This window comes from Equus quagga, chromosome 2 (assembly GCF_021613505.1).
Source record: "Equus quagga isolate Etosha38 chromosome 2, UCLA_HA_Equagga_1.0, whole genome shotgun sequence".
NCBI classification, from domain to species: Eukaryota; Metazoa; Chordata; class Mammalia; order Perissodactyla; family Equidae; genus Equus; species Equus quagga.
In genome coordinates, this window is record NC_060268.1 from 137,089,687 (window position 1) to 137,105,651 (window position 15,965).

The following is a 15,965-nucleotide window of genomic DNA, read 5'->3' on the forward strand; positions in this document are numbered from 1 at the left end:
CTGCAGCTCCAAGAAGCAAGAAACTAAAACTGTGAATCAAAAATATTGAAAAGCAGAGTGGAATTTCCTGCAGTCTCTCTGTACTGAGCAAACAAAGATGGACTGAGAGGACTGTGCACTATGAACAAGGGTGAACCAGACACGGATTGAATGTGATAAAACTGCAAATAAGCCCCAACTAAGCGTAGATCCTGATTGCCTTACAGCGATAATCTTCACACATTATTCTGTCTAGCTGAGGGGAGGGCGAGCCCTCTCTGGTGGAAGATAATATCACCTAGAGTCTCTACAGTTTTTATACACAATCTCTGCCTTTCAGTAAAAGCACACCCACAGGTGATTCAGTTTATTGAAGTCAGCAGAGAAAGACTTTAAAATAACCATGATTAAGGACTTCAAAAAATAGAAAAACATGGAGAAAATAAACAACGTAGGAACTCAACAGAAAACTGAAAAATGTGAAAAAAAATCGAATGGTAGTTCTAGAACTGAAAAATACATCTGAAATTAACTACAATATCTGAAATTGAGTGGAAGGGTTTAAGAGCAGATTGAACATAGAAGATGGGGTTAGTGAACTGGGAAAAAGGTCAATACAAAATTTCCAAACTGAAGCACAAAGGAAGAAAGAAAAAAAGGAAAACAGAGAAAATAGATTAGGCACTATGGGAGATACAGTCAAAAGTTCTAATATATTTTATATGGGAGTCCTAAAGGAGAGAAATAGAATGGAACAGATGCATATGTGATGAGACAATGGCTGAGATTTTCCAAAACTGATGAAAATGTAGCAACCTACAGATTCAAGAAGCTCTGTGAAGCCCAAGCAGAATAAAGACAAAGAAAACTACACCTTGAAACATCACAGTAAAACTGCTACAAATAAAAGGATAATCTTAAAAGCAGTCAGAGAAAATAGGCGTATTATTTTTAAAGCAGCAACAATAAAGCTAACGGCTGAATTCTATCCCTGGTGAAAATATTCTATAAAAATGATAGCAAAATAAAAACATTTCAGAAAAAAAGGAGTATTTTTCACCAGCAACTTTGTGCTAAAAGGAATACTAAAAGGCGTTCTTTAGTCAGAAGGCAAATGATCTCAGATGGAAGGATGAAATGCAAGAAGCAATGAACAGCACTGGAAAAAGTAAATATGGAGGTAGGTATACTGGCAATGACATATCAATAAGAATATTAATGTCTCGTGGAATTTAACATATATCTAGAATTAAAATATATGAGAATAATAATGCAAAAGGTGGGAAAGGGGTAACGGAGTCCAAGTAGTGTAAGATTCTTACATTACCGGGAAAATGGTAAAAGTAATAATTTATATTACACTGCAATAAGACAAAGATGGATCTTTTAATTTAGGGTAATCATACACACATAAAAGAATGTCTTCACTAACAAATTATCACAGGGAAAAAAATAGGACTATTACAAAAATAGATTCATCCCAAAGAAGGCAAGAATAGAGGAAAAAAGTAAAACATGGTTTTAAAAAAACCCCGGAAACATAGTATGTAGAAACCCAACTACATCAGTAATTCCATTAAATGCAAAGGACTAAATACTCCAGTTAAAAGACTAGAATTGTCATATTGGACAAACCAAATCAAATAAAACCCAACTATATGATGAGTACAGGAGACACACATTTATAAAAAAGACACAGAAAGATCCAAAGTTAAAGAAAGAAAAAGACATACACTGCAAATACTAGCCAAAAAGAAAGCTATATTAACATTAAAGTAGACTTTAAGGCAAAAGCATTGATAGAGATAGAGAGCCATTTCTTAATGTGAAAGGGGTTGCTCCGCCAGTAAGACATCACGATTTTATGTGAGTGTATTGTGTGTGTGTATCCAATAATTTGACTTCATAATCTTTAAGAAAAATAAACTAATAGACAATTTCACAATCATAAAGGGTAAACTAACACATCACCCAAATGGCTGTGAGAACAAGCAAATAAATATTGTGAACACAATTAAGAAACTTGATCTAATTGGCACATATATAAACACTACACCTAATCATAACAGATTCACACTCTTTTCAAATGCAATCAGAGCATTTATCAAAATTTAAAGCAAGCTTCGACAAATTTCAAAGAATTGAAATAATCCAGATTATATTTTCTGGCCATGGAGAAATTAAACTAGAAATCAGTAGCAAAAATATAACTAAAAACACCCAATTGCCTGGAAATTAGACATTACATTTCTATAACTCAAGGGTAAGTAGAAAAATCAAAACATGACTTAGAAAATATTTTTAACTGAATGATAATGAAAGCACACTATTTCAAAACTCGTAGGATGCAGCAAAAGTGGTAGGGGGAAATATATAGTCTTAAATGCATATATTAGAAAAGAAGACAGGATTAAATTATATTTTAATCTCAAGAAGCTAAAAAAAATCAAATGAAAATAATCAAAACTAAGGAAATAAAGGAAGTAATAAGTAGAAATCAATGAAATGACAAAGAAATGTATGAGAGAAAAATTTAAAAATCAAACATTGATTCTTTGAAAGATTAATAAAATTGATAATCCTCTAACAATAATCAAGAAAAAAGAAAATATAAAATTAAGAGATATGATTACATAAGAGGATATCATGAACTTTATACCAACTAGACTGACAATTTAGATAGAATGCACAAACTCATTGAAAAACACAACTTAAAATTGAGAATAACAAACAGAAAACGTGTCTAGTCCTACACACATTAAACAGATAGAATCTGTTATTAAAATCTTCCCACAAAGAAAACTTTAGGCCCAGATGGCTTCAGAATATTCTTTAAAATATCTAAGGAAAAAATAGCATAAACCACACAAATCCTTCCAGAAGATAAAGAGGGAATACTGTCCAACTCTTTTCATAAGGCCAGCATAATGTGAAGTATCAAATTTAACAAAGATATTCAAGAAAGGAAATTATGGACCAACTTCTCTCATGATCATACATGCAAAAATTCTCAACAAAATATTATCAAATAGATTCCAATGATTTTTAAAGAGGATAATATATCTCAAGTGGGTTTTAGTCCAGAAATGTAAGGACAATTTCCCCACATGAACGTCAGTTAATGTAATTCATACTACATTAACAGGGAAAAAGGATAAAAATCACAACAATAATCTTGATAGATATAGCAAAAGCATTCAATAAAATTCAACATATAACTTAGTTGGTAAACGTGCTAAATAAACTAGGAATAGAAGGGAACTTAGTAGTACAAAGCAAACACCGTATTTAATATTAAAATAATGAAAGCTTTCCCTCAGAAATTAAGAAAGGATGCTTGCTAACACTATTTTTATTCAACATGATCCTGGAGGTCATAGCTAACGCAACAAGGACAAAGAAATAAGAAGCATACAGATTGGAAATGAGGAAATTATCACTTTGCAGGTAACCTAAGTGCAAAAAACCTTAAAATTCTACAAACTTTTCAAAAGTGAATTTAACAAGGCTGCAGGATACAGGCGAATACTACAAATTGTTTTTCTATACAGTAAGAACATGCAAATAGAAAATCAGATAAAAAAGAACTTGCATAACAGGTTTAAAAAGTTAAATACTTAGGAATAAATCCAATGAATACTATGCAAGATCTCTACACAGAAAACTACAAAACGATTAAAGAATCAGAAATTAAAGACAACCTAAATAGATTGAGTGATATACATACTCAGGGAATGGAAGAAGATGTGGTGGCGAGCCCCACTTCTTTCTCATGGAAAGGTGGGGTTCTACGTCGCCTTCCCTTGAGTTTGAGAGGGCTTGTGACTGCTTTAACCAATAAACTACAGCAGAAGTGACACCATATGATTTCAAAGGCTAGGTCATAAAAGGTCACAAAGCTTTCTCCTCCAGTGTTCTCTTGGAACACTTCCTCTCCAGATGCTCACTTTTGGAACTGAGCTGCCATGTTACAAGGACAAGCCACATAGAAAGGCTTTTAGTAAGTGCTCTAGGAGACAGTATTTGTACAGGTGCCCATATCTGAGTGAAGAAGCCTCCTAATGATTTCAGCTCCCAGCCATTTGAGTCACCCCCCCGCTGAGGCTCTAAGTGTCACGGAATAGACAAGCCGTCTCTACTGTGCCCCATCCCAATTCCTCACCCAACAGGATCCATGAGCATAATAAAATGGCTGTTCTTTTACACCACTTAGTCTAGAGTCGTTTGTCATTCAGTGATGACCAGAACAAAGGTTAGCAACTTTACCAAAATTGCTCTATAGGTTCAATACAATCCCAATTCATGTCTCAGCTGGAAAAATGGAAAAGGTGATCCTAAAATGCATTTGGAATCACAAGCGACGTGAATAGTCAAAACAATATTGTAAGAGAACAAAGTGGGAAGACCCACACTTCCCAATTTCAAAAATCACTACAAACCTACAGTAATCAATATAGTGTGGTACTGGCATAAGGCATATAGATCAGCAGAATAGAATTGAGAGTCCAGAAATAAACCTTTATGGTCAGTTGGTTTTCAACAAGGGTACCAAGACCATTCAAGGGGAAAGAACAGTCTTTGCAACAAATGGTGCAGGCCTGCTCTTTAGAAGGTCTTGCTTACCAGCTTGGCCCTCGGCTGGCATCTAGGAATTTGGCTTTTGAAACTTGCCCTGTGTGATAAGCTTGTGTCTGCTATGTTAGCCTGACTAGAATTTTTAAATATATGGTGTGATTTATGATGAACATCTGCTTTTCTTCTGAGAGACTAGAATTTTGGTGGGCAAAGGGTGCCTACGTGATTTAGCCTCTAATTAAAACCCTAGACTTTGAGTTTCAAACAGGCTTCTCTGGGCAGAAACACTGGTGCCCAAGTCATTGCATTTCACTGTTGGAGAGTGCACTCTGCGTGACCCCTTCACGGAGAGCATAGGAAGCCCGCACGTGGATTCCTCCAGATTCTGCCTGATCTGTCTTTTCCCCTTTCTCATCCAGCTGCATATCTTTGTTGTTTTGCTATAATAAATCTCAGCTGTATGAGCATATGCTGTCTTGTGAATTCTTCTATTGACATATTGAATGCGTGGGTGGTCGTGGCCCTGCTAAAATGAGTGTATCAGCAATGCTAACATAAGTGGTGTCACAACCTCGCCCCACAATAAGTATATTGAGTTTACAATTAAATATTTCATACACAATTCATAGTGATCTTTTGCACTAAAGAGATCTTAACACAATCAAGTAAATTATCTAGGGAAAGCATAGCTCAGAACTTATATATGTGCCAGTGTAACAAAAGCAACTTCCTCCTGAGGTAAAAAAGGCACATCCTTCTCTCTCCAAGAGTAGAACCCGAGAGTGTTAAATTTTTAAAGAACTGTATATTTTACAAAAATGACCCCAAAAGCTAATACTTTTAGGTGAATATTAACCTCTTCCTATTAGTTCATTTATAATTTAAAACCACATTCTTATATATAATAGGATAATGGGAGCAGAGATTTAAATGTAATATACTACCAGTAAGTGAGATAACACTATCAGGTTGACACCAAGATGCAACTGCATTACAAATTACTTCTACCACCAAAAACATCAGCTGCCCACAAATTTTCAGTTATCACCACTACTGAAAAAACTCCTGGTGAAAACATATCAATCACACAGTTTAAGAAGAGTTTGCAGACATCACTCAGTACAAAAAAACACCAAAAAACAAAAAAAGAGTAGAAGTGACTAGTTTTCTTTACATGGCAATTTTTACAAGTGACATTAGATGAATCCCCACCTGCTGCCTTATTTGTACAACTGTTAGAACAGTAGAAGGAAGCACTATAAAAAATGAGAACTTTCACAAATAACCTGCATTATATTTTAGAGCTATTAAATTGCAATTAAACCTCTGGTTTAAGGAAAAACTTTTTGGAAGTCTTTGTTTACAGTTGATAGAGTGATAGAATGGAACTTTTTGTTATTATATTAATAATCACTCAAAAGATTTAAACAGACTGGAAAGATAAGCAGTACTCTGTTGTATCTTACCAGAGCAAATTCAACAATTTGAATACACTGAAGGTCTATTTATATGGCCATGGCTAAAGCATTAATCACATTTTCCATGCCTGGTCCTAATAAGAATGAGCAACAGAACTAATAACTCTACTGCAAAAGTCAAATTTTAAAACATCATTGCCTGGGCTAGACTTTGAGCCCAGTTCAAAATGACTACCAATAAATAGACATGATATAAATAGCTTCATGACCAAGAATCTCTTTTAATCCAAGAGGAAAATTAATTTCCCCAATCTTTCCATCTTAAAAATACAGAACTGTGAGAGAGCAGGATCCTGTGGAACATCAATGACTGAGTATGTACAAAGATAAACTGATCATTGTGATTAAATAAGAGAAATGAAAAACTATATGTGCTACTGTTTTTATTAGGTCAAAAAGTTACTTTTGAATATTAACTCTTAGAGTTGCCCTTATGCTCTGTGCTTGTTTCTCACCTAATACTTTTTGATTCTTTGAAATTGATAAGTAGTTGATTCACAAAGTAAATTTTTAATTTTCCCTGACAGAGTTCACAGGTGGGGGGAATAACCTAAAGCAAAAATGAATAATTACACATGGTTTACTGAGGCAAGCGTAAAGCCTGCAGTTCAGGAATCATATGCTTTCAAGATAGTTGGGGGATGAGGGCAAGCTTGCCTTTAAAACCTGTACTACTAATTTATTGTAAGGGAAGTTACAAGTGCCCAGAATCCAATTTGAGCACGATTTCCAGCTACGTCTCAAAGCATCCAGGATTTCAAGAGGCAGGATCTAAATCTCCAAAAGACCCATTCACCTCACTCCAAGGAGGTCCTCACATTAAATGTTAATCTACAGAGGAAGACCCCTGGCTTCAGACTTACAGTTATAAAAGGTAACTGAGGTACCCTTTGTTAGAATTAAGCAAAAAAAAAAAAAAAAAAAATACCCCAAATGGTGATCTGACTGATTATTACGCCACTGTTGAACTCTTAAGATTTTTTAATTAATTACGAGAACTTGTGCTCACTCCTCAGGAGTCTGGTTGTACAATTCAGATGTAAGCAAAGGAAAACAAGAAGTAGGCAAGTTTCAAAAACTTTAATAAACAAAAAAAAAAGACACTTCCAAAAATAAATGCCACACAAACGAAAGTTTAAAAAAGTGAAAGATATTAATGAAACAAAACCCTTTAGTATCAAAATATACTAAATACTTAAATCTAACGATGTTGAGTATTCAATTCTGGGCGAAAGCAGCTCATAATAATATAGCTAGTGAAGTAGTGTTTTTCATGATATGGCTGTTTCAAGACATCACTTAATATAGTTAGTTTTTAAAACTATATCTTCTTAAACATCCATTTCACAATTCATTTAATTATTTTACATTCATTAATAAAAACACGTTTTCTAACAATGGGTTATTTTGTGCTTTAATAATAATGAACCATGGTAAAATACTTAAGTGATTTAAATGCTTTGCTAATGACTACACCCATCACAGATTCTTGCACACTTATACAGCTACTGTGATAATCAGAAGAGCTACAACTCTTCTTAAAAATGACACTCACTCATTTGGTAAGCATGCTAATAATTAGAGATGTATTTTCTCCAACTTAAAACATTAAAACTTCCTAGCTTTCTTTAAAATCTGCAAAGTAACCTGGTATTTAAATCACTTTTAACTGGTAATTTATAAAAACAGAGGAAAGGATCACTTTAGAATTTTCTTAATAACTTCCATAGTAAAAAATGGATGTCTTCTTTTAAACTGTGATGGCACTAAAATTCTATTTTAGAAATTCTACATTTTAAAATGTTAAGAAATACAATGTGAGTTACATTTAGAGGGGCATTTTAATGAATTAACCTAATTATTTTTCAGATCTATAAAGACTTCTTCAGTGTGGGTGACAACTGCCTTATACTTATCTTGGTACTTTAGTAAATAATTTATTTTAGACACAATACAAACCCCAACTTACTCTAAATTATTTTCTATAACAAGGGACCAATGTTTATCATCCTTTAGATTGACAATTTAGTAAACAGACACAAACCTAAAGCAATAAAATCTGTAAAATTAATGGTGATTAATGTCAAATATAACAGATCTCATTCTCACAATTTGGAATTAATTTTCATGCAAACTTTTACATCGAGTTTTCATCCTTACTTATAGGTAAAGTAAATTTTTATCTTTTTAAGTAATCAAGACAAATAGTAGAAAAAGCATTTTATTTATATGGAAAAAGCTACATTAAGATCTGTAAAAGGTGTCAATATAATATTGCCTATACAGAAAAAAATTCAAATGTGAATAGCAACAAATAAAAGTTACACATCTTCCTACTTAGCAGTGCAATTAATTCACATTGCAATAAAGTTAAGTCAAGTATAACAAAATCAAAACAAGTGTTTCTTCATAATCAGTATACTGAGAATTACAGTGTAAAGATCATTTCAGGTTTAAGAAATCGGCAATCGATCTACAGAACACCCTAAGACAAGGCAGACAGACAGTTAATTCATTTAATTATCAGGTGTTGGGGGTTTTTTCAATACTGTTCACAGGAAAAAGTAATGAGTTGACATACATGTAAATAGAATATATTTAGTCTATACAGTAAAAAAATACAAATTATAAAGTGAGCTAACAAAGAATGAAATCTGAATACAGATTTATAAAACTGACAACATCTTAGACAACACATACAGTATTTCTCATGTAAAAACATCTAGTTTCAGCAAAAAATAATTTGGTTGCTTTTCAGATGCACTGTAGATCTTGTAAGCTGAAGATGTAGATGTCCAAGTATCTTAAAAACCATAATAAATGTCTTTCTCAATGCATACAAAATGATAAATGCTCTCATCACAGTCTTAAGGATATTTTTGGAAGTTTGTTTTGTCTTGCTTCAGAAATACATTTAAAATGGGTAAAAATCAAAGGATTTCATGGTACAATGAAACAGTAAACAGTGCTCAATTTACTGCTAATGTTGAAAAAAACCTAGATTTTACAGTACTCTGGTATATACGAAAACTTTTTGATTCTACATTGCATATTTCTGAGTCCATTCTCTTGCGTGTCTGTTGTATCTGTAGGCATACAAAAGGGAGATAGTAAAAACATACAAATTGAATCTTTCAGAAGATCTATCTATATAAAATGCTATAACTTCTTATGCTTAACTGCAATAATCATACATATACCAATTATTGGGTAAATGTGACTGAGGGTCATGCATAAATAAAACAGAAAACCTAAGTGATTTTTTAACTGATGGATTTCTCTATAACCTATATGAAAACCTAAATTATAAACAACAAAATGAAGAAACCAATTTCTAATAGAAATCTCTAAAAGCCAACCCTGAATGGGCATTATCCACAAATTGCAAATGAATCAATGGTGCAAGCAAGATGAAGCAGCTTTAAAATTAGGTCAGTTTAGGGGGGGTGGGGGGGCAGTTTAGGGCTAACCACTTCCTGGGAGAAGATTCAATACTTTACAATTATCAAATTAACTATCTTTACTACTTAGAATTATATATAGTTCTTTCCTATCAAAAAACACGACATACTGTCCAAATGCAGAAGACGTACTATTGGATAGTAAAGGATTAAACAGTATATGGGAAGGACCAAGATTTTTTGCAAAAAGACTAATAAGAGTTTAGGTAGAAAGGTTTACTCCATTAGAAACATAAACTTAATATAATTGTACTTAAATATATTGATAATACTTCTGTTTTGGCAGACTACATAGAAACGCACTCAAACAGAAACTAATATAAGTAAAAACTTACTTTTCTTTGTCTGATTTATAGATTTGTGCAATATCTGGTACTAAGGGGTCATCTGGATTAGGATCACAAAGTAGAGAACATATGGACAATAAAACTAGATTTAAAAGAGAACATCATATTAGATAATGGTCTTTCTACTTTATACAATTACATATGTGAAAATGATTTTACTGAAAACAAGGAACTTATAAGGAAAACAAAATAAAAGGAACACATTAAATTACCTTTGAGACTAACTTTGGTTGATAGCGAATATTTTTAATTTTTAAAATCATGAAATTACCATACAATATATATAATACAAAATTAATATACCTTTTGAAGTTTTAAATTCTATTTGAATTTCTATGTATTTAAAAAATGTGAACTTCCAAAGCAGCTATTAACAACCTTTAAACTCAAGAGTTTTCTAGAAAAATATCTTTAGGTAAAACATACACACCCCAAATGGTACATAACCAAAAAATGTTTAGAATAGCGTCCTAACTTTAGATGTCTCTTAGACATAATTTTCTACTTTAATGAGAAAACTGTCCATTTTGTATTCTATTTTAATGCAGAAAATCTATGCTTGAATCAATTCAAGGTAAGGCAATCAAATTACAGTTAACAGTCCCAACCATTTTGGACATCATGTTTACGCACTTTTTCACTTTGGCTTAGTGCTACAGATTGTCTACAAAGAAGGAAGATTTCTGAGATTTTTCCAATGAATCTTTTTTTTTTAATTTTTTTTAAAGATTTTATTTTTTCCTTTTTCTCCCCAAAGCCCCCCAGTACATAGTTGTATATTCTTCGCTGTGGGTCCTTCTAGCTGTAGCATGTGGGACGCCGCCTCAGTGTGGTTCGATGAGCAGTGCCATGTCCGCGCCCAGGATCCGAACCAACGAAACACTGGGCCGCCTGCAGCGGAGTGCACAGACTTAACCACTCGGCCAGGGGGCCAGCCCCTCCAATGAATCTTTTATTCCAAGTACATTATTTGTATCTTACGCATTTTAAGATAAAATAATGTGAACAGTTAGCATTACATAACCTGTATATTTTAAAATATAAGTGAAAACGTAGTTGTTTCTTGCCAAATTTCATCAAAATACTAATGCAAACAGTTATGCTTAAAAAAAAAATCTAAGTATCTGAAAGAGGAGGGAACAAGGACTCTCTGGTTCCTTATGTCTGCTTCAAATGCATGCCACCACTTCTACAGGGGTACGTGGAGTCTTTGAAATTACATTTCACCTCCACCCTCCTCTACTATGTTCCTTTCTCTTTTCCTACTCTTACAAATCCAAAGATGAACTTATAAAGCAGAGTTTATTCTTAAATGACATGGGAAGGGGGTGCTAAGAGCTAATGAAGAAACTAACATTTTCTTCATCTTCCATCTGCCCAAAGAAATTTCAAGCCTTGTATATTAAACCAACAGGGTAGACTATCTGAGCTAATCTCTCCAGGAGGTTTCCAGACTAAACTTACGATAAAAATCAAAATAAGACATTTAAAGTACAGAAAAGTGAAAAATGTACAAACAAATGAGCAAAGTATAAGCTATCTATAAAATAAGTGAGAATGAAGTTCCTCATCTCCCCACTCCTGCTGCCGAGAGCCATGGGCCCGGATCTCACTATTACGCACAAAAATCAAACATTTTAAGACTGGAAAAAGGTAATAATAGTTAACATTCGAGTGCTTACTATGTGCCAGGTGCACAGTGATCCTATATGGTTATACTGTTATAATCCTCATTTTACATATGGGGAAACTGAGGCTGTTTGAAACTGCTCTTAAAGGACAGTTTCCAGAAGCCAATGATACTAATTATTCTTTATAAACAGTTACCAATGTCAGAAGATGAGTGCTCAACATCTGGCAGTCTGCCGTTGCTTTTATAGCATATGTAAGTGCTTAACTGCTTATGCCAAATGAATTTCATTTTGTGATACCATTCCAGGAAAGAGTGTATTAATTTGTATAACCCTTTGACACAGCATATTTGCTGCATCTAGGGCATAAGAGGTATAATATGTGAAAGATTTTTAAAAAGACACTAGAATCTCCATGAACGTTTTATACAAACATTTTAGATCAGAAAAACTGCCATTCATAACTAACTAACTGAACTGAGGGGCTATTACTTATCTAACACTTGAAATAATTATGGCTGTGGACCCTGCTTCCTACAAATCTTATCACTTTAGAAACAAGTTATATATTCAGGTAGCGTTTATTTAATTTTCTTTTAAATGACCATGGATTCCTCCCCTGAATCCTTAAAGAGAAACAATTTTATTAAATTTTATAAAACGAGAAAACTACCAAGTTACTTCAGGGGCAGATGCTTCTAACTCAAAAGAGCATTTTCCAACTGTCAAGTTCTCTTCTGTCAGAGAAGCAGGACATGAGTTAAGAGGGCTGGCAGAGCAAAAAGTACTGGCTAATGAAACAAAAATGGCTTCAGATGGCCTATGTACACATCTGATAATTTAGAAAGAACAATGCTGTACACCTGTGAAAGTTGAGAACCCACATGGATTATGTATCAATCATTACAACGATGCTATTATCACTCAAAGTTTAGACTAACATGCTATATGTACTGCATTATTCTAAAGTGTGAAACATGCCTTTCACTTAAAGTCATTTACTTTATCAGCCTAATCTGGTATTTCTTCTTAGCTGAACTAAGAGAGACGTAAAACTTGACTCATTATGTCAGTAATTCCATACAATGAATAGGACAACTGGTCCTAAAATCTTATTTTTAGTTCTTTCTCTCTCTTTAAAGACAAAGACCAAATCAAAGGGGTAAAACATCAACAGGCTTATCCCCAAATTTCTAGCTCTAACATTTAAAATTTCTCCCATTTCATCATTTAGATTTGCCCATCAACCCCACAAGCTAACTGCTAAAAGCGAAAAAATAATGTAAGAGCTATGAAAGCAAAGCAAAATCAAAGCAGAAGAAAACACAGTAGACTGGTTTTTTAAAACTTTGGTCCCTAGATATTTCTGCTGTATTTTTCCTATCTCACTGCTACCAACTGTTATAAATCCGATAAATGAGTTACCTTTTGATACAGTCAGAGCTGGCGACCACTGTGACCTCAGGATATCAAGACAAATACTTCCATTACTGTTTATGTTTGGATGGTAAATTTTTGTTGTGAAAGCAATCTAAACACAAAACAAAAATAAGACAGTCCATGAACTATGAACAAAACAGAACCAACTTGCTTTAGGGTAAAATGCACTCAATTTCATGTGACCTTAGAAATATATTCAACAGAAATTGAATGAACTTCCACTTTGTGCACATGTAGTTTTAGCTACTGGGAATGTGAAAGCAAATAAAGTCTGTTTCCTGCTTTCCCCCCTAAGGAACTGAGTAGTATTTTGGAGAGTGTAATAAATATAATAGCTGGTATGACTGGTTGAGTAGCACCTGAAGTAATTAACCACGGCTTTCATCATCCCTCAACGTAATCCTTTTCTTAATTTGATTATCAGTGATACCTGGAAGTGACACTTGGATCTAAAAATGGGATGCTGAGCCTGTTCCAGAGGAACGTTGAGGGGCCTCAGCTTGTCATTTGTCCTCAGAAATCCACCAAGAATCCTAACCTTGCACAAGACTTGTTGTTGTATTGTTTCACATATACAATCAGATGCTTTTCAAAATCTGAAATAATTATTTCTTGAGTGACAGAATTTGTTAACGATTTTCTCCCTCCTTGATATTCGCATTGTTGGTCTCCTCTGTAGAGCTAATCTAAATTTAATTTAATAAGAACATGCTTGTATCGTTCCTACCACACTAAATGAAGGGACTGTGTCATATTTACGCTTGTATTCCCCAGTGTAACAGAACACAGCAGGTGCTCAATAAACGTTTGCTGAATACTTAAAAATTGAGAAACAAGGGTCAACTTTGGAAAGATAATCCCCTGAACTGAAAAGTCTGATTCCTGACCATACAAAACCTTCTAAACTACACATATCTAATGAGGAGGGAAAGAAAGGTAAGGAAACTAATTTATAGCATAACAGATACTGTCTTTTGTTTTACAAACATAAAAATATTTGAGAAAGAAAGCATATTACAAATTCAGTGGTTTTACGGAACAGTCTGAACACACTAACATACCCACGGTCTTTGACATCACGAAAATATCTCTGGATAGAGAGTAAAATCCCTGACAAAGGAATCACATCAATCATAAAAATAAAAATACCTTTGGTGGTTTAAAAGGATAGTCTGTTGGGAAATGCACGGTGAGAAAGAAGACTCCACCTTGATACGCGCTATCAGGCTGAAATTACAAAACATTTGCATCAGTGTTTGATTACTGTATTTACCTAGTAACCTACAATGATTTCTCCCTAAATATATCAGTTTGAAAAAAGTGTCATCATTTTGTCATAAGCCCAAACCATTTACCTTGAAAACAGGTTTCCCTTCGCAGGTATGAAGGAGGACTTTCCAATAATCATGTCAACATCACAAAATTTAAAGTAACACAAAAATAGGACATACACAGTGGTGTGACTTGCCCAAACAAATCTGTTTAGGAGTATAGATTTTTAAAGACCAGTACACACACAAGACTGTTGTGAGAAAAAACCAATTTTCTACAGCAGTAATTAGTTCAGAAAAAAGGGTTGGGGCTAGTATTTACCTTCTCTCTATAAAACTTAAGTTCTGGTGGCCCTTTAAGAGTCAAGACTGAGGTGAATGGAAAAGACCAAGCTATGAAACAGAAAGGCTAAGTGACACTGTCACACAATTTAGACCTCAATTCTTCACTTAGTAATGGTTTAGAAAATAATGTGGAAAATGCAAAAAGGCCCAAAACAAAACTAGATAAATTCAATATTCATAGAATTATCAAATTAGGATTCAACTTGACAAGAGGAATTTAAATTTGGCCATGTTTCTTTATGGTAATTAGAAAATATCTGTTACAAGCAAGGAAAAAAAAACTATAAAAAAAAGAGAAAAAAGTAGCAAAAATACCCAAAATTCTACTTTAATTCCTTTATAATTAAATTTATCATGTTATATTAACATTTTGGTAATAACAACAAGACTATCAAGTAATTACTTCCTCAAGTTTCTGCATACACATTAGAGGACTGTGCTGTATAATTATTCTTACTATATATATTGTTGAAGTCTAGTTCATCAAAAATTATAAGGAATGTAGAAAACGTAAGTAAATTACAATCAACAGATATGGTCTGCTTAGATATTCAAGTGATATTATAAGTGGCATGTTTACATTACTACAATAAAAGGGGTATGAGTAACATAATTGTAATCATTTGCTACATGCGATTCACAGAATATTTCTGAAGAGCTATAATTCAAATGGTAAGGATGAGCCTTTAAACGATAGTATTTTGAACGTTTTTAGTAAGCAATGAAAAACAGACAAATAATTAGATTCTTATTGAAAACTGTTATTCAAATAAATATGTTGAATTTTACCCTTTAAAAAACTAACTTATAACAATTTAGTAATTTGAGTCACTTGCCCAGGACCCCTGGTCTGAAAATTCAACAATTGTTGTTGCTGCTATTTTTTTTCAGTTAAACACAAGGCAATATGATTAAAAACTCTATGGCTTACTAGATAAAGCTCTTTCAGGGGAGGAAGGAGAGAATGATGTTCAGTATATTCTCTCACTCGGAAAGTAGATTTAGCTCAGTGCTCACTTATACAATTAGGTTTTTGCTCATAGAAAGAAAAGCCTGTTTCAAGTCATAAGTGCTTCTCAGGTGTAGAAAGAAATAATCTTAACAAAGGTAATAATAACTGTTAAGAGAAGCCAGATATAAAACAGCAGGTAATTTTGAGTTCAGGACAATGCAACAAAACTAAACGCAGCAAATTCATGAGGTGGCAAAGACAAACCCACTGCAGTATTTTATCAGTTCTCTCTCTCACACACAAGAACAGCAATGAAACTTACTGCAAATTGGTGCTCGTTACTTGTAGAAATTCCATTATTGGGTTAATCAGACTTATTTCTAACCTACTGAAACTGTTGCTGTGAGAATCACTATGCTTAGCTCTGAACAACTGACTTTTTGTGTTTAAAAAAAAATTAAACACACAGCCTGGCTGCAAATTGTG

The 15,965-nt window shown here is 33.5% G+C and overlaps 1 protein-coding gene across 1 annotated transcript in view; it reads right to left on the reverse strand.

Annotated features, from left to right (window-relative positions):
* Positions 1-8,237: 8,237 nt before the first annotated feature.
* UBE2D1 (ubiquitin conjugating enzyme E2 D1) overlaps positions 8,238-15,965 on the reverse strand; it is a 29,846-nt gene continuing 22,118 nt past the window's right edge. The window contains exons 4-7 of the mRNA XM_046654166.1: positions 14,061-14,138; positions 12,897-13,002; positions 9,829-9,922; positions 8,238-9,118 (exon numbers count right to left, since the gene is read on the reverse strand). Of these exons, the coding sequence (XP_046510122.1) occupies positions 9,073-9,118; positions 9,829-9,922; positions 12,897-13,002; positions 14,061-14,138 (324 nt within the window). The 3' untranslated portion in view covers positions 8,238-9,072. The remainder of the gene's footprint in view (positions 9,119-9,828; positions 9,923-12,896; positions 13,003-14,060; positions 14,139-15,965) is intronic.